General features: G+C 37.9%; 3 protein-coding genes across 6 annotated transcripts in view; 2 read left to right on the top strand and 1 right to left on the bottom strand.

Annotated features, from left to right (window-relative positions):
• The window catches only part of ASB3 (ankyrin repeat and SOCS box containing 3), a 118,955-nt gene extending 96,029 nt beyond the window's left edge, over nucleotides 1-22,926 (bottom strand). The window contains exon 1 of one of the 2 annotated variants that reach the window (XM_036925930.2): nucleotides 22,764-22,926. The gene's annotated coding sequence lies outside the window, so the exon portion shown is untranslated. Of the gene's footprint in view, nucleotides 1-21,462; nucleotides 21,474-22,763 lie in introns of those variants that run through there. The other variant, XM_057497212.1, reaches the window with a different exon arrangement.
• On the top strand, nucleotides 348-8,373 carry CHAC2 (ChaC glutathione specific gamma-glutamylcyclotransferase 2). Of its 3 annotated transcripts, XM_057497213.1 has the most exons (4): nucleotides 348-552; nucleotides 3,116-3,187; nucleotides 5,158-5,193; nucleotides 6,766-8,373. In XM_057497213.1, exons 1-4 carry the CDS (start codon nucleotides 418-420, stop codon nucleotides 7,147-7,149), a joined length of 627 nt encoding a protein of 208 aa, XP_057353196.1. In that variant the 5' UTR covers nucleotides 348-417; the 3' UTR covers nucleotides 7,150-8,373. The 3 variants fall into 3 exon arrangements, with proteins under 3 accessions (XP_057353196.1, XP_036781828.1, XP_036781829.1); XM_036925933.2 differs by lacking the exon at nucleotides 3,116-3,187; XM_036925934.2 differs by lacking the exons at nucleotides 3,116-3,187; nucleotides 5,158-5,193.
• A 62-nt stretch (nucleotides 22,927-22,988) lies between the features above and the next one.
• Nucleotides 22,989-26,405, top strand: part of ERLEC1 (endoplasmic reticulum lectin 1) — a 36,338-nt gene continuing 32,921 nt past the window's right edge. Inside the window, exon 1 of the mRNA XM_036925931.2 lies at nucleotides 22,989-23,294. Within this exon, the coding sequence (XP_036781826.1) occupies nucleotides 23,133-23,294 (162 nt within the window). The 5' untranslated portion in view covers nucleotides 22,989-23,132. The remainder of the gene's footprint in view (nucleotides 23,295-26,405) is intronic.

Below are 26,405 nucleotides of genomic sequence, written 5' to 3'. Positions count from 1 at the left end.
TCAAGACCTCACCAGCCACGAGTCCTACCTTCCTCTACTCTTTCACCTCCCGGATTGGAAAAAGACTCACAGTCCAACCTCAAGATAAGCAAATCCCAGAAAAGGATTGTGAGTACCGTAGTCCTCTGCACACATGCACCAGAACTGAAGGGTAATTTAGAGAGGCTGCAGAAGAATCCATTGTTTAGCCTACAGGAGTTAATGCCTAATAATCCTAAAGCAAGGAAATAACGTTGACTGAGTGGGGAAAACGTTCCTCGAACTACAAGTCCCAGTGTGCTTTGCGCCCCCAAACAGGCGACGTACCCACCGCGCCTGAGCCTGCGCCGGTGCTGATGCGTCGGGAAGGGTGCAGTCCCCGCCCGCACACGCACAGAGAGCTGTTGACAGCCGCTGCGGCAGAGAAGCCGAGGAAAGATGTGGGTTTTTGGCTACGGGTCGCTGATCTGGAAAGTGGATTTCCCCTATCAGGACAAGATGGTCGGATACATCGCAGGCTACAGCAGGCGCTTCTGGCAGGGCAGCACAGACCACCGTGGGGTCCCCGGCAAGGTGAGACGCCAGCCAGTCCCCCACACTTACTGCTCCCTGAGCGCCGCTCCCCAACTGCTGCCCCAGCTCCGCGGGACCCACACCCCAGAGCTTCCGAGGGCCGAGCACATGAGTTGGGGGCAATCCTGTTACATCTGTGCATCTTCCTCGGCCACCTGCCCCCCACCATTCTCCCAAACCAACGGTGCTCCTGAAACCACTTTAAATGCTGGTGGTTAGTTTCTTTAGGAGGCAAGAAGCGTGAGCACAGTATACACAAGCTCGCGCAAGGCTGACGTGCTGGGGGACGGGGGGGGGAGGGGGGGGCGGACAGGGAGAGGAATCTCTTGGCAACCAAGTCCCCGAAAAAACAAGCGGGAAGAGTAATCTTCCTGTCAACATAGAGTTGAAATACTAGAATTAATATGCAAATTAAACTTTTTAGCAAATAAATGGGCGTTTCTGCATTCTGGCAGACTTTCGTTAGTTGAGTGTAAACATGCATGTTATTTCTGGAGTCTCTTTATATCTTTCCGAAGGTTTTATTTTATTATACCTAAGGTCACAAAAGAAATAGTATCCAATCCTTTTTGAAAGATCTTCTACCTTTCAAATAAAAGCCAAAAGTTTACTATAGAAGTTTTACGCCGCCTATGAAAGAGCGACTCGTTCTTAAGTTTTCTCAGCTGCTCAAAAAAAAGTAGACAGATTCTTGGCTCCGGTGCAGTTTTTAAGGAACTTACTTTGTGATCACTTTGACTGTCAGGTACAGAGAAGTTAAATGATTTCTGTTTGTTACTTGAGTAACTCGTTAGTTACTGTACCCAGAATTATTTTAATTTTTCTTTCTCGGGATTCTTCTCTAAATTATAAATGTGAAATGTAAGTTTGTTGACCCACTTTTCAATTAATCTTTCAAAGAGGTTCATCTCAATATAAGTGTACAGATAATTAGTAGCAGCTCACTGCTTATGCAAATCTGCCTTGTGTTGGCTGCAAAACAACTAATATATAAGGAAAACTAACTTTTGTGTAACTAACAATTTGGATAACTTTAATACTTGTTTTAATCTCCTAACTTTTGGATGAGTACAAAATAGCTTTTTATGTTCTCTTAAAGTTAGGACTTTGATTACTGGTTTTTTAAAATAATGTTGGCCCAAAAGCACAATATCTAAAATGCCAGACCTGAGCTTTAAGATAGACAGATGACTTGAAAACAAGGGAGTGACTTAGAGCAAATGCACATCTATAGGCCAAAAGAAACTTCACGGCCGAAGTATCTCCGAGAATCTTATAGTACAGTTAAGACTATGCAGAACTAAGTTAAATAAAGTGCCTTTTGAGTTGTCAAATACGAACCTTTATAATTGCCATTCTAAAGAAAAAAGCCTTAACCCAGGCTCTAATTTTAACAATTAAATACTTATGAAGATGGTTGTAATAGTATATTTTCCTACTCTAGTCTCAACCAAGGTGTGTGTGTTACATAGCACACTGAGATATATATACTGTCAGAAAAGATTGATGATAAAATGTCAAGTCAAATACAACAGTTCATAATTATTTAAAAGGAAAGAAGAGCTATAAAAGCCACTATCTCTGTTTTGGCTTAAATTTACTAAAATATAGGGCAAAAAAGTTAGGGGGAAAAGAACTGCAATGGCTAATAGTTTCACACCAACTTTTATTTAAGGAATCCATCATAGCAAATTAAAGTCTAAGTACTAATTTCCTAAGTATACTGTTCTGTCAAAAAAAAAAAAAAACAGGAAAGAACATTACTACTTTACTTAATTTATTATAATGGATGACAAGCCTTACCTAAGTATGGTGACTCTCTGACAATAATAGAAAAGGCTACTAAAATATCCAGCAAATTAGAAGGATGACATAGGTGCTCTATAGAACTATGTTTTTTATAGCAACATATGTTCCTGGTAAGTTAGTCATCATTACATATGAAATGTGATGTTATTAAACAAATGTTAGACTCATTTCCACATACTGCAATGTGACATTTTTGGGGAAAATACCAAACTGCTTGCTTTATTAAATTATGCTTTCTTTTTAGTTTCATTAAACTTTAACTTCTTCATAAATTTAATTAAGCATCTCATTTATATATGACAAACTGGCAATTTCTCACCAAATTAAGGATTTATTTAAATGTGAAAGAATTTCAGATCAGAGAAAATATTTCCAAAAGATGAAACATTTTAACACAAGCAATATCATGAACATTCACTAAATCCCTAACTTTTCTAAATCTAGATCAGAAACATTACTCATTACCCAACAAAAAACGCACAAAAAATGTGACTCATTTTACATCCTCCAACACCAATCAGCTTAAAAGACTCCTTCTTCCATTTCAATTCCCCAAATATTTACGTGCACTTACAAATTTACATTGTTTCTCAGTAACATGCATTTATTTTAAAGACAAAGAGCTTAGTTAAAAAAAAGTTTTCCAAGTAAATATATCACTATCAACAACAGTTCATGTCTTTCATCCATAAGCAGTCATATGGATCCATTTATTTTCCCTTAAAATGTCTCTCTGTATATTCTTTTGTTTCAGTTGCCATCATGGAAGTCCAGGACTTTACTACCCTTCCTCCTCCTTTTAATAATTACTACTGAGCACTTACATGTAAGTGGGACACACCTATGCAAACAACAGTACCTGCTGAGTGCTACAAGGGAAATGAATAAAAAGAGCAGTGAGAGTTTAAGAGAATGAGCTCTACAAAGCTTGTCTGGATAGTCAGGAGAGTGACAGGAGGATATCCCAGAGAAAAAATAGAAGAAAGGACATTCCACACTAGTCACAGCTATATCCAAAGGTAATGGAAGTCTGTGAATGTTATAAAAATTCGGTACATTTTGAGGGGAAAAGTGGTAAGAAATGAGGTTTGTGGTTAAGTGATGCTGAGGAATTTTCTGCAGAATGAAAAATTCAAAGCATGGGAATTAGCAGCCCAGTATTTGCCCCAGAAAGTCATTCTAGAGCCAAGTAGAGAACAGACTGGAAGGAAACAAAACCAGAGGCAGGCAGCAAGAGCTACCCAAGAACTGGTGACTAGGCTGGATATAAGGGGAAGCAATAAAAGGTGGAATGCAGAACTTGTCACGGGGACCTCTAAATTTCTTACCCATAGTCTACCTGCTTCCCACACTAATTTCCATACTATATGCTTTACCACACTGATCTCTTCCCAAAACACCATTATCACTCCAGTCACCTGTTACTTAAGTGCTACATAGCTTCTTCTTTAGTGCTCCTACTTCTCCCAAATTTCAGTGGCTTATTTTCTACTGTCCCCTAATTTCAACTTCACTCTTTGGCTTTTCAAATCTGACTCCATTGTATGTCTCCAATTGTCTTTCAGAATCATTTTTCCTATGTGGGGGGCCCTCTGCTAAAGTCAAGACACTTGGCCTGGATGTAGTCCTGTCTATAGGCCCTCACTTGTGAATTATGAGTCACAGTGATCTTTTGTCAGAAGTTTGTCTTCCTTTTTCACCACCCAAGACTCAGTTCTTACTGCACCTAATAACATACGTCTTAGCCCTTAAGTATTCTCTATTTCACATGTTACAATATATACTCTTAGAAGCAAGAATAAAGGTTTTATCTTCTCTACAACACAGAGAGCTATTTATTAAATAAGTAGCTCCTGATTCATCTTGAAACTCAAAGTAGTGTGGCAATAACTACATGACCCATACCAATGTATGTATCCTAGTTGTAGCATTATCCTAAATGGAAAAGAAGTCAAAAGTAAATGTCCAATATCACAGGAATGTTTAAATTACAACTCACAGAATATTTTGCAACTATTAAAATGTATGAGAAAACTTAACAGGAAAATACAATAAAGAACCACCAAAAATTCCATGTGCTCCATGTTTATGAAATGTCTATAGGTAGGCAAAGACAAGAAGGAAATAGCAACAAAGATGACACAAGTATGTGAATGACAAGCTCACTATGTGCCAGTCAATGACATACAAATAGGTAAAACTGTGGCTTACAACTCAGCATTCTTACCAATGATCTTAAAATGTCAATAAACACACAGCCTTTGATACCAGGTAGGAATCGTTTTTTTGGTTTTTTGTTTTCTAATGCAAATTCTCAGATTCTAACTCCAGACCTAAAGAATCAAAAACTGGATATGTGGCTTAGGATGGTGTGTTCATCAAGCCTCCAGGTAATTTTGACCTATGCTAAAGTTTGAGAACCTCTTCCTTATAGAAAAGCAACCTGGAATGTTGTGATTTATTCCCTAATACATTTCAACAAGGCTTTCATTTGCCTTTCATTTTTGATAAGCCATAGTCACAGATGTGTTTTTTAACATACCCATTTTAAATGAACACAATATACCTAATATACAAACAGAATGGAATCTGAGAAAGGCCAAGATAGTTTGGATAAGGTAAGGTTCTCTTAATTCACTTAAAAATTTATCACCAAAAAAGTGCTCTAGAAAGGGGTTTAGAATGAGCAAATGAAGTTCAAACATTCCATGTCAACAGTAAGTTGCTAATGCTTGGTTAGTTAATGAACTTAAATTCCGAAAAAAAAATTTTTTTTTTTACTTCTTTTTAAAACAGCCTGGAAGAGTTGTGACTCTTGTTGAAGATCCTGGGGTATGATATAAGTATTCTTTTTTGTATAGTCTTTAATCATGTAACATGTTGAGATGTTTCTAATAATAATCAGTGAAATTTTATTAACAGTCATTACAGATAATTTGAACTACACTAGGTCTAGAATTACTGTGTATCTGTTGTGTTTCTTTTCATCTGTTAGGAAAAGTTTGAATGCAGGATGCAAGGTCAGACAACAATTTTTTCTTTTCTTTGTAAGTTTGACTTAGTAATGTTGACTGAGAATTTTTTAGTCCCCCTGACATTTATAGGGCCAACTCTCAAACAGCCAGACTACCACCATCAATCAAACGGGAACCCTTAAAACTCTCCTCACGTTTGCTAGGAGTCTAATATTTTTGGCAAAAGTCCCAATCAGGAGTTATCACTTCATTTGTCGCCTAATTTTATCAATGCACAGCAAGTTTTTAAACAGGTTTGGAGCACTAAAAAATTTCTATTTACCTCATAGTCTAGTTTCTTAACTACTTTTTTTTTTTTAGAATCATTTCATCGAGGTAGAGATTCAAAATCTTGTATTGTCAAGTTAAAGATTTGGGAAGGGACTTTAATATGTAAAAGTGAAGCAACTAGCAACAGATGAATAATGGTGAAATTATAAATGCTTTCATAATTACATTAGGAAAAGCATATATTAAAATGTATTCAAACTGATAACTAAGTCCTAATTAAAGCTAATCAACAGCACTTTGTTTCTATAGAACATTAATTCATCCAGGAAGATCTTAGCAACCTAAAGTTTAATAGCAAAAGTTAATAAATTAAGGGTTGTTAAGAAACTATAAAACTTGATTATATGAGATATTAATACTAAAAAAACTTCACAGCTAAAGTATACTGTTGTTACTGATACTTTGTGGGCTTTTTTTTTAACAAAAGTGGCTGCCATACCATATACTGGGGTGGAGTAATTTACAAAGGATATCTGAAAGTTTAGGCCAAGAAGAAAATGAACAAATAAATGAAACAGCTATGGCCTTAAATAGCTGATTATTACAAAGGTTTTAAAACACAAAAACCTTTCTGCAAAAAATGGAGCATCTAATATGTAAGAAGGTAAATGATGGCTCAGATCTAGCTGAAGGAATTTGGGGTGGCAAAGCCCTTCCAGCTAACACCCCAACATTTACCTGCAGACAGCACTTGAGGTAGGCTCCAGGGTGGCTATAACACTCCATGAAGCAGTTTGGAAACAACTGTCCTGTACCGTCAGTGAAATGTTTATGGATTTAAAGCTCCAGAACTATATTTTTAGAAATCAAATAAAAACCTGATTTTTTTCATTATAGCCCCATCAGTTCAAAGACAGTATTTTAAAATTTTAAACAAAGATAACCTGGTGTGCAAGAAAATTATTCAGACTGAGGAATTTTAAATGCTGATTTTCTTTATTGTTTAATATTTGCCTCTTAAGTGCACTTGAAGTGAAGCAAAACTTCATTGATTTCTAAGAATATATAAGATTTCTAAGAAAATTCTTAGATTGTAACATATCTTCCCTGTTCTAGCCTTGTAAATATTAAAAAATACAATCTTTTCATTTTCCTACAGGGTTGTGTATGGGGTGTTGCTTACAGACTGCCAGTAGGAAAGGAAGAAGAAGTGAAAGAACACCTTGACTTCAGAGAGAAAGGAGGTTACAGGACCACGGCGGTCATTTTTTATCCAAAAGATCCCACAACAAAACCATTCAGTGTGTTGCTGTATATTGGAACATGTGATAATCCTAACTATCTTGGTCCTGCTCCTCTGGAAGACATTGCTGAACAAATTTTTAATGCAGCAGGTCCAAGTGGAAGAAATACAGAGTACCTCTTTGAACTTGCAAATTCTATTAGGAATGTTGTACCAGAAGATGCAGATGAGCATCTTTTCTCTTTGGAAAAGTTAGTAAAGGAACGTTTAGAACAAAAACAGAACCTCAATTGCTTGTAAAGACCTAATCATTGACTTTTCTGAACAAGCAGAGCTTTTACTCTTCAGAGAATAGCTTCATAGTACAATGGCAACATGATTTGGAAACATGTTTACTTAAAGATCTTATTTATTTTTAATGTGGTAGTCAAGATATCAAAATTTATAATTTAATTGCAGGTGTCCTGAAACATGTATATATATTCAAAATATTGGGATATAGTTAAAGAAAAAATTAAATTTTAATAATGTAATGATTTCCTAACTATATGATATTGAACACTTGCTCATGAGAAGTGAGTTCTTTAGAAAAATACGATGAAGGACTCAGTTCAGAGCTTGCTTTTATCAGAGTAAAAATAATTCTGTTGTTTCATATCACAATACTATTTTGAAGTTGTAGAAAATTAAACCAAAAGCCCACTACATATAATGAAGTTATACTTTGAATATATTCCTATACAGTAATTCTGTAACCATGGTTTAAAATGTACAAGCTTAAAATAATGTATAATTAGAAATATACAATAATATAGATAAGATTTCAGCCTTACTTGTTAATTTTTTTGTTCAGGTATTAATGAGATCCTTTCCAATTTATGCCAAAAAAATTGGCATTTTGAATATAAAAATTTCCTTGCAATCATGTTTTTGCTACATGGAAAAAACTCATTCAGCTAAAATAGCGTAAATTACATTTTACAAAGCACATCCTCTAACAATGCAGTCTGTCATTCACTTAATATCATACTGAAATTTATTTTAAAGGATAGGCTTTCTGATACTACAAATTAACAGAAACATACATAAATGTGTGTGTATACATGTATATAAAAAATGAAAGTTCTGTGTTTGCAATGGCTTTTAAAATATTTTTTCAAAATAAGATTACCTGATCATTTGCTACAGCTTTTTTTTCCTTCTTATATCTTCTCACCTAAACAAAAGTATTCACTGAATAGTGTTAAAAGATTCTGCTCAAGTAGGAAACATACATGTAACATTACTAGCTCATGTAGAATTAGGCTTGATTCAAACTAATCATTATTTCTGATTATAAGTGATTTCTTCTCAACAGGATGTATAATCTTTCTAAAATCTTTCAACATGAAAAGAATTTCAGGATCACACTAAATCTCACATGGAACTTAACAGAAACTCCTCAAACCCAGGCATGACTAATAATTGACACAGGGGTTTTTCACACAAAATAAAGCTGTCCTACATAGTCGGGACAATAATCCTTTTCATGTTTTTCTACTTACTACACCTTCCTTGGTAATTTACTCCAGTATATAACTATTTTAAACATTTTCCAAGATTTTCAATGTTAGTTTTCCAAAAGGCATTTCTCTTGTCCTGTATACAGAAAAAGTAGTAACATTTCATTAACAAATACCTCATAAGGAAGTGCTAAGCACTTTACATAGGGAAGCATTTTAATGGATGACTCCTCTGAGCTTGTTCCCATAATAACTTGCAGGTAGCATGTAAAACTAGTAAGTAGGAGAAATCCAGGTCTCTGATTCTAAAGCACAAGATCTTTCTACAATATATTTATATTTTGAACTTAACTATCTTTACTATCCTGCATCTTGTTTCAGGAGGCAAACAAGATTGATATTTTGTATAATGAAATGGTTATGTAACTTGTTACATAAAGTTAACTTTGAGAGATGTACTTAGATTCCACAAACATAATGAGCCTATTCAAAACTCACATTATAGCTCAGAATCATTAGGTGAATTCAAAGAAGTTATTTTAATAAACCTAGGGCCAAAGGAGTATGTGACTTCCCAACATGATTCTTCTACCCTTTAATACATAATTACATTATAATATCAACAGAGGGATTATTTTGTTATTCCCATTTATATGACTTCAGATTTTCAGTTACAAGTTAAACTAGAAAATATATGCATATACATGCGGTATACATTTCATATCACTAAAGCCAAAAGAGCTGAACATTTAATTATATTTACTTTTTTTTTTCATTCTGGTATCATTGCTATACACTTACATGAGCAACATTGTGGTTACTAGACTCCCCCCATTATCAAATCCCCACCACATACCCCATTACAATCACTGTCCATCAGCGTTGTAAGATGCTACAGAATCACTACTTGTCTTCTCTTCGCTATACTGCCTCCCCCATGCCCCCAGCCCCGCTACATTATGTGTGCTAATCATAATGCTCCTTAATCCCCTTATCCCTCCCTTCCCACCCATCCTCCCCAATCCCTTTCCCTTTGGTAACTGTTAGTCCATTCTTGGGTTCTGTGAGTCTGCTGCTGTTTTGTTCCTTCAGTTTTTGCTTTGTTCTTATACTCCACAGATGAGTGAAATCATTCGATACTTGTCTTTCTCTGCCTGGCCTATTTTCATTATATTTACATTTATACCTTATCCAATACACAAAGTCAACTGCTAGGCTTCAGTTACCATCTTTATATTCAGAGAACTTAAAATCTCTAACCTACTTTCTCAAATTCTTTGTAGCTCTATAAGTTTTATATGTAAGGGATGTCCAACTGAGATACACAAACACCAGAAACTTAGTATACTAAAACAATTCCATCTCCTTTCCCAACATTTTGTCCCATATTACTTCCTTGCACATGATACACATTAAATGTTGAACAATGGTTTATAACAAACAGGTTTAAGAAACTCATCCATTTAAAAGCTTTGGAGAAAATATTTTTACAATATATACAAAATATAGTGTGCCTTGTTTATATAAATTTTAGCCTTTATTTTATTACTAAAAACTCTATAACATTTATTAGTAATAAGTCAAACCAAAGTTAGCAGGGAAGCCCTGAAGCCTGTGATATGGCTTAACAGTTTACATGATCATAATATCTATCACTCAAGTGTAAGCAAGAAGATTCTCAGCTAAAATAAGAACCTTATAAAATAGTAAAAGCCAGTTTCTTACACCTTATCTTCAATCTCTTTTCTTCTTTCCAGTACATTCTCTAATCTGCACTCAGAATTCTTTGTAAAATACAGAACTAATCTGGTGAATAATCAAAAATACCTTCCACAAAATACAAAATAAAGTTCAAATTCTTTAATTTTGTATTCAACTACTTACAATCTGGTGTCTGTATATTTATCACATTTCACTTTCCACTAATGCACCCCCACCCCCACCCAATGCTCCAACCACACCTTCTTACTCATCCATTAAGACCCAGCAAAAATGAAGGACTAATGATATGCACGAAGACTACTGAAACAAAAAAGACTGGTCCCAGCTATTAAGAACCACATTTGGTGAAGAGACCCACAAGAAAGCAAATCAGTGTAATTTAGCAAAAGGCTGTGACATAAATATAAGCAGAATACAGAGAGGCAAATTATTAATTCAAACTAGTAAGAAATATAGAGAGCTTCATTAAAAAAAATGCTCATGGATCAAATAATAATAACATTTACATAGCACTTACTATATATGCCAAAATCTAAGCCAACTACTTTACAAATATTAAACCCCATTTTCTTAAGATGATAAAAATGAGAGACAAAAAGTGTAAGTTAAAGTAACAGTAACTATCATTTACTGAATATCCCCAACACGTCAGACACTGTGCTAATAAGCACTAAAAAGTAACAAAATGGAACCAAGGCCTTTAATTTTAAAAAAAAATTGTGAGATCGCAGCTTTCCCATTTTGTACAGTTAAGCTTTTACCCCAATAAGATTCTTTCCTAAAATAGGATAAAATTAAAAGGATAAAAACATACAATAAAAGAAAATTCATTTAATTATCCATGTCTTATAGCCATAATTTTTAAAAATTTAAAACAGATGTTTGCTCAATTTTCTCAGCAGCACTGATTGATTGATTCAACAAATACCTATTAATTACCCACTCTGTTTAAGACAAACTAATTAACCACATGTATTTTCCTCCACCTCCTTCAAAAATCCCACTGAAATGCATTCATTCATTCTGGAAAAGAAAAAGCAGGTGAGATTATACTAAGGAAAGAGCCAACGCAGAGAACTGCAGACTAAAACATGCAAGCACACACACATGTACACACGCATTAGAAAGCTGCAGCCAGGTAGAAGACATGCCCGCCAGCAGAGTCTGGAAAAGAACCAAACCTGTGCATGCAGGAACAGAAAGCAGGAGGGGGCTGTAGGGCTAAAATCAGTGATTAAAATATGGATATGAAATAGCCAAGCCAAACCTTTAACCACACTCCTTTACACATAGAAAGTCTAACAGCAATAGCGTTGGTTTCTAGCTACAACCACATTTGTTTTTTAAAAAATATACAGCAATCCACCCTGAAGGCATTCGAACATCTTCATGCTCCATAACAAAGCCTTCTTTATTTGGGCACAGAATGGAGGGAAGGGAGGTAGAGACAGTTCTTTTCCTGCACTTCATCCATGGACCCTAAAGTGAAACCCAACACTTGATACTATGCTCACTAACAAAGAGTTCAAAAATCATTAAAAAAAAATTTTTTTAGGAAAAACAAAAGTACAAAAGGACGATAAAAATAACTTATCTGAAGGACGCACAGCTATTTCTGGGAACAGAAGATAAAAGTTTAAAATTTGTGTTATCCTCAAATTCATTATCCTCAAATAAATAAATTGCAACCATTAAAATAAACTGCAACTAGCAATTACAGAAACAAAAAAAATAACCACTTGAAAAAGAAACTCAAAAGGAGAGCTTATAGTCAAGGAAATGGACTTCTTGGATTTATCTCCCATATCTTTTAATTTTTTTTCTTTTTGTCTTTTGTCTCTCTGGTATCTAAATGGTATTATGAGTAGAACAGAGAAAATAGAGGGAGAACATAACTGAAGATATAATAAAAGAAAATTTCCCAGAAGTGACAAAAAGGACTCATGGAGGATAAATGAGGAAAGATCCATACTTAGAAACTCTCATAAGGTATCATAAAACCAGCAATAAAAAAAAAGAGTCTAATAAAATCTTCCAGAGGAAAAAATATGTCACTTGTTTAAAAAAAAGGAAAATCAGACTAGCATTAGACTTCTCACCAGATAAACAGGATGCTATGAAGCAAAGGAACAATGTCTCCAAAGTTTTGAGCAAAACAAAATGATTTTGAACTATGAATCCTCTTCCTAAACTACTAGACTACTAGTTAAAGGAGAAGGGAAAATAAATGCACTCCCAGATCTATGAAGACTGTGAAAATTAAATTACCTTCTTTGTATACTTTCTGAAAAAAATTAACTAATTATACTCCAACAAGGTGGAGAAAAAAATCTGAGATAAAGAAATGGAATAACATAAAATAGTAGACCCAACCAGGGGAGCGATACAAAGAAACCCCAGAATATAGATATGCAACAGACTTGGAAAGCAAGTAGTACTAATTAGAAGTTGTTTAAGAGCTCAAAACATATCTTCAAGAACAAAATGAAATCATTTCAGCAAAATAAGTAATATGAGTAATACAGTAATTTGGTAATAATATAGTATTACTAGGAAGCTAACAGACACTTCAAGTAGCATAAAATTAACACAATTATATTTCTTTCTCTGCAGTTCCAATTACACCTTTTGGTTTTATAGTGAGTGGTGCTTGCATGCTTATAATGAACGGTTTACAGGTTTTCAATGTCTAAGAATCAACCTACAGACAAAACACAGAAGACTCAAAGTCACAGAATGTCATGACATATACATATAGTAGTAGATTGTGCAAGTAGTGGAAGTGATAATAAAAGCTAACACATACTCCATTCTATACCTTAAGTATTATGTAAAAAAGCCTTACATGTAATAACACCTCATTGACACCAACATGGCAGCACTGAGTTGCAGCTAAAAGAATGGATTCAGGAGCTAGACTGCTTGGAGTTTGATATCCAGTTCCAGCCTACCAGTGTTTTGGCCTTAAGCAAGCTGCCATATTTCATTTATCTCATTTTAAGACTTCTGAAATTGAGATGCATCTTATACTAGATGACATTATAGGTTTAAATGGCAGTCATTACTTCCTTAGTAGTACAAAAAATAATAGTGAGCCTTAACATACATGGCAAAGGGAAATTGTTATAGTTTAAAAGAGACTTTAAGACACCAATTAAATGAAGCTTGATTGGATGATGAATGGAAAAAACAACGGTAAATAAATGGTGAAAACTAAAATTGTTATTTTCCTAAGATGTGATAGTAGTATACACCTCCTACATAAGCTATATATATACAGCTTATATAGGAATCACCTTATTCTTAGTCATTCTTGACCTTTTTCCAAGGTCCAGGCCAGTTGTCTTAATAGAATGTACCACATTTTTTATTTGATTTTTATAAGATCCAGGTTTGGCAAGAATACTACATAAATAACCAGCTGTTAGGTCAAGCAAATGTCTTTGTTGTTATTGGTTTTGCCCTTTATATCTGTAAATGAGAAACAACAGATTTGGGGGAATTTCTAATTCAAAGTCCAAATGTTTGGTACCCATTTCTGACTCATAAACATTTCAACTGGAAAAAGTATTTACAGTTTTATTCAGCCATATTTTGTAGCATGGCATAATGTAATTTATGTGTGTGTATGTGAATTATATTAAAACATGGTATTAACCTTTCTTGTGCCTCAGTTTCCTCATCAGTAAAGAGGGAAACAATAAAACATTTTTAAGCTATTATGAAAAAACAAATCAGTTAAATAAGTTTATATCTATAAACTGCTTAAAATAGCACCTGGACACAGCATCTGTTAAATGGGAAGAATACATAATAAATCTGAATGTTCACAACAGTTCTTACACTTTACATTTGCTATTCTCTCCATTGTAAAGATAAGAAAACTGAGCTCTATTAAGTAATGAGCCCAAGGTCACACATGTGTTAGGTGGTAGAATCAGAATCTAACAGCCTAACTCCTGAGCCCCTGCTCCTACTATTTGGTTAAAGAGGTTACATGTAACTTACTCAACCACAGCCTGTTGAAAAATTAGATACCCAGGATTTGTTTGCCACTGCAGATAAGGCCACAATGAATATCTTTGTACATGCATTCTTATGTATCAGGGCTTTCATCTTTAAAAGAGAAGCCAAGAAGTAGAATCACTAGGCACAAGGGAGGGAGCTCAAGATGGCAGCGTGAGTAGGGCAGCGGATATCTCCTTCCAAAATCATATATATTTTTGAAAATACAACAAATACAACTATTCCTAAAAGAGAGACCAGAAGATACAGTACAACAGCCAGGCCACATCTACATCTTCAAGAACTCAACATCTCATGAAAAGGGTAAGATACAAACCATGACCCAGCAGGACCCAAGCACTCCCCAACCCCAGCTCACCAGTGGGAGGAGAAGTATCAGAGTGGGGTGGGAGTGGAAGCACAGGACTACTAAATAACCAGCCCTAGTAGTCTGCACCAGGAGCACAGACACACATTGCATGGTGTACTGGACATTAGAGAAACCAAAAAGTAAAATACAAGACAGAGACTGTGAGTGGGTCCCCAAAGCCAGCAACCCTGGGAGAAAAGAAAATCAGGCGCTTTTTAAGAGTCTTAAAGTGAAAAGGGCTCAACAGCTGGACAAAATTGTCCCAGCACACTCAACCCAGCAGGCTGGGAATCTTGAGGAACTTCAGGTCCCATAACCCCCTGGGGGGTAAAGCAGCCCCGAAACCCCTCACAGTGATAAGCAACCTGTCATTCATTCCCCCCAGCCAGCACTGCAAGAAAAACGGCTAACCCAACAGAGCTAGAGAACAGCCGGAGAACAGCCCCGCCCACAGCAACCACACAGAGTCTCCTCCCAGGGCGCAGCTAACCGGGACAGAAAGAGGTCCGGAGAGCACAAAGGGGCACCGTTCTCGCAGGAGAACACAGCCAGCCTGTCTGCCACACCCAGCAGTGTCCAGGCTATCCCAAGGGCCTCCCCATGCACGGCAGCTCAGGATATTATCCCAGTGTGCTCCCAGTGTGCAGGTAACGCACAAGCAGCTGAAGCCGAAGCAAGGTACAGAAAGTATGAAGGGGCGCCATTCTTACAGGAGAACACACTCGGTGCATCTACAAACCCCTGCAGTGTGCTAGGCTATACCAAAGGCTGCCCAACCCACGGCAGCTCAGGAAATTATCCCAGAGACTGCTCCTGCTGTGTGCATAGATGGCACAGGCAGCGGAAAAGGGCAAGGCGACCAACAAGCAGGAGGAGGCTTTGTTCTCCCAGCTGACACATGAGACCACTTACATCGCCATGAAAAGGCAGAAGAATTTGGTCCAGTCAAAAATCACTCAGACAATCCCAGAGAGAGGGCCTGGTGAGATATAACCAATCTTCCTGAAAAAGAAACCTGACCTCATTCCAATGTGTCTAAGTATGTGGGAGGTGGTCTTCCCACACATAATACCAAGCAATTCTCTAACACCTGCAGGATGTCAGAGAACTCAATTCTGACACTATCTGCCCAGAGACAGCACCAGATTCTCCACGTTATGGGCTCCATCCTACAAGACTGTCCTCCACCCATTACTCCAGATTATGGTCTCAAGCACCAGGCAGCAAACCTGTGCTTGTGCCTACCAACTACAGACTGGAGATTCCAAACACCTCCCCCTTAGGTTGGATTAATCAGTTAGAGCAGCTCACAGAGCTCAGGAAAACACTTATGCTTACTATTTTAATAAAGGATACCATAAAAGATACACATTAACAGCCAGAAGAAGAAATACATAGGGCAAGGTTCCAAATAAAGGAGCTTCTATCCTTGTGGAGGTTGGGACCTGGCTTTTTGGCAGGTGGAGGTGTTCTGGGTCAACAAGCTTAAAAGCTCTCTCCCACTGAGAAGTAGGATCCCAGAGAACAGAAAGTGATAAGCTCTTCTCAGGGGTTTTTGTGAGGGCTTTATTGCATAGTCATGATTAACAAATTATTGGCCATGGGCTGATTCAACCTCCAGCCCCTGCCCATAGATGGAGGGTGGGTGGGGACTTAACCTTTGGTCACAGTCTCTTATTAACATGACAAGACATCCATTTCACCTTTAAGACTATATTATTTTCAGAAACTTTGGATAAAGACCAAATATACCTGAGAAATATATATCTGGTCATATGAATTACCAAATATGTATTTCCTATGACTCATTATATTAAACTAGACCAAAAAATTTTCACATTTTTAACTTCAAGAGAGATTACTATTTTTAAAAAGTTTACTACATCAATGAATGGATACAGAAGATGTGGTACATATACACAATGGAATATTATTCAGCCATAAGAAGAAAACAAATCCTACCATTTGCAACAACATGAATGGAGTTAGAGGGTATTATGCCCAGTGAAATAAGCCAGGCAGAGAAAGACAAGTACCAAACGATTTCACTCATCTGTGGAGTATAAGAACAAAGCAAAAACTGAAGGAACAAAACAGTAGCAGACTCACAGAACCCAAGAATGGACTAACAGTTACCAAAGGGAAAGGGATTGGGGAGGATGGGTGGGAAGGGAGGGATAAGGGGATTAAGGAGCATTATGATTAGCACACATAATATAGGGGGGGTACAGGGAAGGAAGTGTAGCACAGAGAAGACAAGTAGTGACTCTATAGCATCTTACTATGCTGATGGACAGTGACTGTAATGGGGTATTGTGGTGGGAACTTGATAATAGGGGGAATGTAGTAACCACAATGTTGCTCATGTGAAACTTGAGCATAAGATTGTACATCAATGAGACCTTAAAAAAAAAAAGGTTACTACATCAGTCTATCTTTCCATTTATAGTATCTGGATTTCTTGTCTTACTAAAAAATATCATATCTTGTATAATAATACTAATTATACAAATATTCTCCTAATTTCTTCAAACAGATAAATATATTTAACTCCTTCACAATTTACTTTTATTTTATGATGAGGGAATCTAGTTGGTTTTCTTATAGATGGATAGCAAATTAAACTAGTAGCATTTATTAATTAAAACATCCTTTTTGCACCAAGGTGAACTGTCACCCATGTTACATATTAAACTCATACCATTCCCAAGCTCCCTTCCTATACTCAAATCAAATTACTTCTGATCTCTCTATGTTTTGGTGTAGCTCTGCAGGGAAGCATGTTCCTAGCCAGAGGCAAATAAACTAGTGAAACCGGTGAAGCTGAAAACAGTTTAGGGAAAGGATAAAGTGGGAGAAACCTGTTTATTGCTTACAAGAAGCCTGGCTCCATTCATCGTCATCCTGCAGCTACTCTTGCTCTCCATTCCGCTCTCCACCTGGCCCATACTCGCTACGCACGCAGGCGGAGTCCTGGCGACTGACAGGTGCCAGACCATTATGCAACAGAGAGGACGAGTGAACAGCTTCTCTCCACCCCTTGTAAACACCTTTTGATATGGAAATGAAGTAAGGCCAGGTGAGAGATTCTGGAAATACTACAATTTTACCCACAGTTGGGATCATGCTCTTCCATTCACTTTGAATAGGCCTTTCCCAGCTCTGGAAATCCAAATCCTACCACCTGTTAAGACCCTGTTCAAATGCCAGGACTATATTATTGATTTTGACCCTTCCATCCTCTCATCCCCTACAAGAGGTAATCACCCTCTCCTTTGAATGTCCACAATACTTCACCTATACAATAAGTACCTCTCTAACAACACTTGTCATTTTAATATAATTAGTTAGGTACAAGTCCTATCAACCTTTCTATGTGGTAATGCTTTAGGTAATGTTCTAGTTGGGACTTGATCTATATCTATGTCATTTTTTTTTTAAATACCGTTGATATACAATCATATTGTTTCAAACACAGTGGTTCAACAGTTACCCACATTATTAATTTCTCACACCCTCTAGTGAAGTTACTAACAGTGCAGAAAGATGTTACAGAATCATTAACTATATTCTCCATGCTATACTACTGTCTCCGTGACCAACTTACATTGTGACTGCAAATTATTGTGCCCCTTTATCCTCCTCACACTCCCCCCTCCAAACTTCCCCAACCCCTTCCCCTTGGTAACCACTAGCCACTTCTCAATGTCTATGAGTCTACTGCTGTTTTGTTCCTCTGTTTTGCTTTGTTTTTGTATTCTACAAATGAGTGAAATCGTATGGTATTTGTCTTTCTCTGCCTTGCTTATTTCACTGAGCATAATACCCTCTAGATTCATCCATGATCTAAGTCATTTTTATAGCATCCTTACTACTTAGAGCACTGCCTCTAAACCATATGTTGTTAGATGAATAACTACACAACTTTCTTAATCCCTCTCCAGATTTGCAGTTCTACAGCTAATTTAAAATTGCTGCATTAAGACTAAATCCCTTCTATGCAGAAAAGGGCAGCTTTGCCAAATAAAGGGGAATTTTTCTAGAAGCCACAAACAGAAAGCTAAAATAAATGAAATTTAAAATTATAGTACGATATTTATATGAGAAAAAGTAAAGACACTACTAAATGAAGCAATATTGACTCTTTTTTTTCAAAATAATTTCTAGGCTATGATGGGGCTAATACAGATTCAGGACAATTTTCTACATATTTACATCCAAAATCCTCTACAAATGTAACTGACACACATAATAATGATATCACTGCAAGGTAAGATTAAGTGCCTTATGAATCACCAAAGTATAGTGCAAACAGTACTACCTGCATTACAGGCAAAGATGTATTTACTACATTGCAAAAATTTTGGAGTGCCAGAAAGAAAGGTCTCCTGTTTGCCCCTAAGTAAGCTTCCCCCTCAGTAAGCTAATGCCTAAAATATTCATCATTACTATTCATGCCTTTCATTTAAGAGTATAAACCAGTGATTCTCAATCTTGGGCCATTTTGCCTGCCAAGGGATATTTGGCAATGTCTGTGGACATTTTTGGTGTCATAACCAAGGGGGAAGGAGCTGCTACTAGCATCTAGTGGACCCAAGCCATGGATACTATTAAACACTATACAATGCACAAGACAGCCCCTTACACCAAAGGGTCAGCTGGCCCAAAATGTCAACAGTGCCCAGATTCAGAAACTCTAAACTCTGCTAAAATGCAGACACATATTGTTTTTAATTTAATGTACACCTTAGCAAGCCCTCCACTTCAGTCCAATTTAATCAAGCCTTTTTTTCCTCTCTACTCCTCTTCCATGCTGCCAAATCCCAATGGTTACTTACTTATCCTCATTTTATACAACTCAGCAGCATTTATTTGACTTAGCTAGCTGGTCACTCCCTCCTTCTTGAAATACTTTTTTCTCTTAACTTCCTTGATACCTCAGTTTCCCAATTTTCTTCCTGCTTTAGTGGGTATACCTTCCCATTCAATTTTGTTAACTGTTCAATGCTGTTCTTTACCTAATATTGCAATGACCGTTTTCTTCCCTTTGTTATCCTTATTCCCTGAGATGATCTCAGTCAGAATCATGCCTTTAAAGACATCTATATGTTGATAACGTCAAAATGCCTAAATCCAGCCTAGAACCCACCTCCTCAACCCCCACCTCTATGTGTCTTATTTAAGTGATTTGTTAGCTCCACTTGGAAGTCTGTTATCTAAACTTAACATATCCAAAACAGAACCCTTAACTCAGAAATTATTATTATTGTAATCAAAACACATATCAGATAAAATGTTAACAACTGGGTAATCTGTGTTCGACTCTTGCAACTTTTATGTAAATTTGAAATTATTTCTAAATAAAAAATAGAACAAATAAAAACTTATCGTTTCCATCAGTCTATATTCTGTTCTTCACCCTTTCAGTAAATTGCACCATGAATTCCTCATTAAAAATATCCAGGCATCATCATTAATTGACCTCTGTAAAAACATGTCACGTTTAATCCACCAGCAAGTTTAAGATGCTCTACCTGAAAAATACATTCAACATCAGGCCACTTCTCTCCATCTCCACTACAAGCTTCTTAATTTGTCTCCCTGTTCCCACACTTGCCCCAGTATTAGTTTCCCAGGGCTGCTGTGACAAATTATTACAAACTGGGTAGCCTGAAAGAATAGAAATTTATTACTTTACAGTTCTGGGGTTAAAAGTCTGAAACCAAAGTGACAGCAGGGCCATGAACTCTCTCAAACTTCTACCTCTTCCTAACTTCTGGCGGCAGCTAGCACTCTTTAGTATTCTTTGGCTTGTAGACTCATCACTCCAATCTGTGACTCAGATTTCACACAGCATTCTCTCTGTAGATCTGTCTGTGTAACCAATGTTCCTCTTCTTATAAAGACACTAGTCATTGGATTAGGGCCTGCTCTAATTCAATGTGACCTCATCTTAACTTGATTGATCTACAAAGACCTATTTCCAAATGAATTCACACTCACAGGTTCTGGGGGTTAGGATTTAAGCATATCTCTTTGGGGAACTCAATTCAGCCCACACCATCCCCTATAATCCACACAGCAGCAATAATGTGAGCTTCACAAATATACATCAGGACATATCACTAACCTACCTACAGGTCTGTGTCCAGATGGGCTCTTCCTGTCTCTCCAACTTCACCTCGTACCACTTTACTTTTACACTCCATCCACATTGGCCTTTTGGTCCCTCCAACACACCAAGCTCATCCTTGCCTTAGGGCCTCTGACTGAAAATTCATGTTTGGCTTTTTCCTCAACATTTCAAGTCACAGCTCAAGTGTCTACCTCATAGAAATCTATTCTGACCACCTACCTAAACAGCACATCCCAGAGGCATTCTTTTTCACATAATCCTAGTTTCCAAGCAGCATTTACCACTACCAGAAATTACTTAAGTAACCGGCTTACATGACCGTAAAACTCTACTGAAGCAGATTCCATCAATACAGCCTCAAAGACTAAACCAGAGCAGTAGAAATATTTTTCATTTTTATTTAATCAAATGACTTTGTTCTTTCATAATTTCAGGATTTCCTATCTTACTAACATCATTCCATTATTCCCCTAAATTTTCTATTACATTCTTTGTTGTTGTTATTCATTTAAATATTTATCCATTTGGAATTAATCTTTGTATACTTGAGAAACATAGATCACCTCAGATGATTTCAATGCATAAAGTCTACAATCTCAAGAAATTCTGACCTATTGAGACAAAGCTCAAACTCTTCGGCAGGGCATACGCAACCTTCCCAAACTGACAGCCTCTGTTCCTCCAGAGCCCTGATCTCCTGTTGATTCCTTCTCACCCTGCCCTCTGACTACACCAAAAAGCCCTAATCTAGAAGTATGCTTGAAATGCATTTCCCCACCTGCCTGATGTACTCTCATAAGTCCTTATTAAAACCCCAGTTCTAATGTCACCTCTCTGGGGAAGACTTCCTTGTCCAACCCACCACCTCCCCGACTCACCGGGTCTCCTTGCTGCCTCTGTTTATCTCCACTTTAACATCCCTTTACTGTACAATCTATGGTATCTGCCTCATAATATACATAAAGTAGTTATGACGTGTAAAGACTGCTCTTCTTGCTTTTTGATTTGGTTCAAATTTGGGACGGGGAGGAGACTGTAGTGGATCTAGCAAGACCATCTAGTTTTCCCCACCACCACAAAGACAATGATGGGCTCTCTATGGCTAACACTGTATATACTATTATATTGGAGAATATATGCAATGTAACTGCAGGAAGAAAACAGAGGCTGACTCACAAGCTCCAGGAAAGGACTAGTGGTTACCAAAGGGGAGGGGTGGGGGAGGACGGGTGGGGAGGGAGAAGGGGATTGGGGGTATTATGATTAGTACACATGGTGTGTGGGGGATCATGGGGAAGACAGTGTAGCACAGAGAAGACAAGTAGTGATTCTGTGGCATCTTACTACACTGATGGACAGCGACTGCAATGGAGTGTGGGGAGAGGGACTCGATAATGGGTGAATGTAGTAACCACAATGTTTTTCATGTGAAACCTTCGTAAGAGTGTATATCAACAATTCCTTTTAAAAAATTGTATAAAAAAAAGATTATATGCAATGGCATTTTTTTTTAAAGAGGAGAACCCAAAACTTTTTGTCTTATTTTGAATGCAATCAGATATGTTTTTACCTCACATGAGTTTTAAAACTTCACATTCATCTGGCCCTTAGGTGCACCTAAGAAACTTCTCAGCTTCTTTGATAAAACCACCACCTAACGTACAACACAGGGATGCCTTAAAGGAGCCCCACGTGGGGTAAAATGTAGGGGCTGTGATATCTAGCTGTCCTCCCCAAGAGGAGAGACCCAGTCACAGCTAACTTCGGTGAACCACAGTATTCTTAAGCCGGGGAACGACAGGTTTCCTCAGCTCGAGTATCGCCTCACCCGGGGCTGCAGAAACTGAGCAAACTGCTCTGCCTTGGTCAGAAGCTAAGCACTGAGATGACCACAGCCCACGTCAGAGGAGGCGGAGAGAAGCTTCACGCGGGAAAGATGAAGTGTTCCTATTCTATATGAGGAGAAAAAGGAAAAGAAAAGCAGCGAGAAGGCAGGTAAGTCAGGAACAGCGCCACTTGTCACTTCTCATCGCTACCTCGAATTTTCTCATCTACAGACCAGCACCCGCCCCGCTCACATTCTCCTCTTCCAGTTCCCGCGCCGGTCAAGACACCGCCCCTGCTCTGGGCAGCCGGGCGGGTGGCAGGAGGGAGCGCGGTCGCCGCCTCCCCGACTCACCGGGTCTCCTTGCTGCCGCTTCGCAGTAAGGCTGGTCCGAGGGCTGCTCTTCGGGCGTCCGCTCCCGGGAGGCGACCACACTCGAGGCCCTCGCCCCCGCCGGGAAACCGCCGACCCGTGCCCCAGCTTCCGTAGGCGGAGGGTCGGCGGTCCCGGATGTTGATATGCCGCTTGCCCCGGAAACAGTGGCGGGAGGCCCAAGGGGGCGGAGGCGGCGTTGCCGGGTTCTCCGGAAGGAGACGTGGCGGTGGTTGGGCCCCGAGCTGCCTAGGCGTCTAGTAGTCCCGCCGCCGCCTCCTCCTCCTCCGCCTCCTCTCCTCTGTGGACAGAGGAGGCTGTGGCGGCGGCTGGAGAGCTCGGCGGCGGAGGATGGAGGAAGGAGGCGGCGGCGCGCGGAGTCTGGTCCCGGGCGGGCCAGTGTTACTGGTCCTCTGCGGTCTCTTAGAGGCGTCCGGCGGCGGCAGAGCGCTGCCCCAGCTCAGCGATGACATCCCTTTCCGAGTCAACTGGCCCGGCACCGAGTTCTCTCTGGTCAGTGCCCTGTAGCCATCTCTTCCTCCTGGCACCAAGAGTTCGGCCCTTTCTCTCCGTATTCTAAGCTTTTTTCTCAGGACCTCTTCTGCAGGCGCTTGCTTCCTTTCCCAGTCAAAATCTTCATTTACCCGGTGTTCATTCATTCATACGAGTGTTTATCTAACACGTTGCGTGGATGCCCTCTTGATGGGGATCCAGTGGCCATTTGCTCTCATTTTAAATGTCTCACTACACCTTATCAACATTCCTACCCTATGGAAGAAGCTTTCTTAGAGCCACATCAGGCGCACCCATTTATCTTTGGAAAATCAACGGCAGTTCTTTCTACACTAGCCGCCTTCTCCCTTGAGTACTACACAGCACCCTACGTACACAACCAGTTGTACTGCAGATAAGAGTTCCCTCTTTCATATTCGTTCTTTCTCTCTTTTGTATACACATACATAGGCATAGGCATGCTCCCATAACTCTTTTCCCTTCAAAGATGTTTCTGAGAGGAATTTTTGGCCTGTGAAATGTTAACAACTCTCTATACCGAATACCTTTTACTGTTTTGATGTATTATGACTGTTATTTAAAATCCCATAACATGAGATTTCATATTAGGTTTTCTACAGTGATGATCATATTTATAACCTCACAGTAATGAAATTTTTGCAGTCTTGTCTTTGCGGGGTAAACTGCTGAAAAGTCTTACTATCTAGTGTAGACAAATAAAAATTGTGATGTTAAGATACCATAATTAGTTCATTTATTTCAGAATGAAATCCTGGAAAATGCAAAAGTTTTTTTTCAATTCCCATTCCAATTACTTGCAGTCATTACCTTTGGGAGACTATATTAGCATATTGTTCTATTACTATTTCATGGAAACATGAGTAAGTGACACTATGATATCAAAATAAGATTTACCAAGATGTCATCATTGCCACAGCAGCTTCCTATTTGCAAAAGTTAGTTTTTGCTAATATTTCACACCTGGCTTGTTTCTCCATTCCTCTGTTTTCAGTTCTCCCATTCTGGTAGTTCACTGGTTCTCAAATTAATTTAAGTAAATATTTCTCTGGGAAGCCAGGTTAATCTTTCCATTCCACAAAATATTGACTTATTTAAATACTTATATAAAAGTTAAATCAGATATAACTTTAGCAGGCTTGGGGTGAGAAAACTTTAGTCCAGCCTCTGTTATTGTTTACAAAAAGCGTAATGAACTTGGCAATTGTTTAAAGAATATGGTCATGATAATTTTTTACTCCTGCACCTGTGTGTTTGTTTTTTTTTAATTAAAAAAGCATGCTGTTATACACCCCTGAGAACTAACTGCCCTGTAAGCTAATGTCTGAAACTAGCCTGTTAAGAGGTTACTACCAAGTAGTTCAGTTTTCTTTCTGGCACTGGTGTTTGCTGGCTTAAAAGAGGTATGGAAAAAGATCTCAGAGTGTGCTACACTAGCTTTTCACATTATCGATTTAATTTTGAAATTTCGTTTTTAATTACTTTCTTTGGCAATACAACATAATCTAAGACAAGCATATTTGAGGATTTGGGGATAAATTTTTTTTGAGTTTGAGTTATTTTGAGAAAAATCTAGAGACATTATTACGTGAGTTGGTGAAAGGTCTGTGGCCCTCACCCAAAAATAAGCCCCAAGAGTTATTATTATTGGTCTTACAATTTTTAAAAATACTTTTATAATCTTAAGGCTTCCCTTCCCTTCTTTATGTAATTGAAACTGCAGCCTTTACACCTGGCACTGTCATTTTTTTAATGGGCCAGTTGATTGGACATTTGTATATAACTGAGCAGTTGTATGAACTAGAATAAGGACTTTTATCTCCCTGATGTCTGAAATAGGAAGAGAGTGCTTTAGATCTGAAATTTTTTTAGCTTTAAAATTGTCCTGTGTTTTAAAGCATCTTCCCACTCAGATATATCAAAATACGTGATCTTTATAATCTTGCTTTCTAATTTACTTAAAGTATTAAACACCAAAAATGTGTACTTTTTTTTTTTTACCTCTTCCCTGCCTACCGACTTGTCCACTGTGGGAGCTGAGGATGGCTGCCACTTTTGGGGAGGGGAGAGGTAATGCTGCAGCTTCTCCCAGTTCCAGGCCAGAGCAGGGAGTGGGATCCCAACTTTGAGCTGTCTCAGTGCCATGCAGCGAGTTCCAGCAGTGGGAAAGGTCTTAAAGCCATGTGTAGGCACGTGGGGTCCTCAGTGGGTTGCTGGTTACTCTACTCTAAATGCTATCGGGAGTGCTGGTGTCCCAACCCTTTTTCTTTCAACGCAAAAAAGAAAAAAAGTGTACATTTTTTAATGTTTACATTAATTAATGACTGATATTGTTTACTGGTTTTTAGCATTCAATTTTAGGTGTATATTTCCCTTCTGAAATATCTCTGCCATTAAAATGTTCAATTATTCATTACTTCACAGAGTTCATGGATTTCTCCTAAGTAAAACCACAAAAAAAGTCTAATTTTTTTCCTCTGCTTCTGTTAGTATTCCCACTCAAAAACCTTCCCCAAATATGACACTTAGGAGGAATGGTGACCAACTCCATGTTTCCAGGCATATTATATATGTTGACAAGTTGTGCCCATGAGTTGATTTTACAGCCTCTCCCAGGTTGGTTTTGTCTTGTATCTGCTCTTTTAAGTCCTCCAGACTCCTGTCAAACAGTAGAAATTTCTCCCCTGCCAAGATATATTTCATTTCTTAACCTTAAAGAACCATACCCCCTTTGAATAGTTTTTTTTTTATCAAATCACTGTTACTTACACTGAAAATATTTTAAGGTGTTAAGTTATATAAAACAAGTTTCTTACATTATCTGTAATTCTGTACATTCAGAATTTATTATATTTAATTTTTTAAAGTAACTATTTTACAAAATCAAAAGGAAGCATTTTAGTAGTAACAAAAAAAATTAACTTAAAATCACAAAAGATTTACTTTTTCCCAATAATTTCTCTTATGAAAAGGTAGGGTAAAGTCTGTTAAAAATTTTACTTTGTGATCCCAATAAGTGACTCACTATTTCAGCAGTTTTCATTTAGAAGAATTGCTGCTTGGTCCAGTATATGGAAAAGGAAACCAGCCCTT

Source organism: Manis pentadactyla, chromosome 2 (assembly GCF_030020395.1).
Source record: "Manis pentadactyla isolate mManPen7 chromosome 2, mManPen7.hap1, whole genome shotgun sequence".
Lineage (NCBI taxonomy): Eukaryota > Metazoa > Chordata > Mammalia > Pholidota > Manidae > Manis > Manis pentadactyla.
The sequence above is the reverse complement of the archived record's forward strand: the minus strand, read 5'-3'. Positions and strand labels throughout refer to the sequence as shown.

Excerpts from the sequence above, each read along its gene's own strand:
- CHAC2 (XM_057497213.1), top strand. The coding sequence starts at position 418 with ATGTGGGTTTTTGGCTACGGGTCGCTGATCTGGAAAGTGGATTTCCCC. Across the intron at positions 553-3,115 it reads ACCGTGGGGTCCCCGGCAAG|TTGCCATCATGGAAGTCCAG; the intron begins GTGAGACGCCAG and ends CTTTTGTTTCAG. Across the intron at positions 3,188-5,157 it reads TTACTACTGAGCACTTACAT|CCTGGAAGAGTTGTGACTCT; the intron begins GTAAGTGGGACA and ends TTTTTAAAACAG.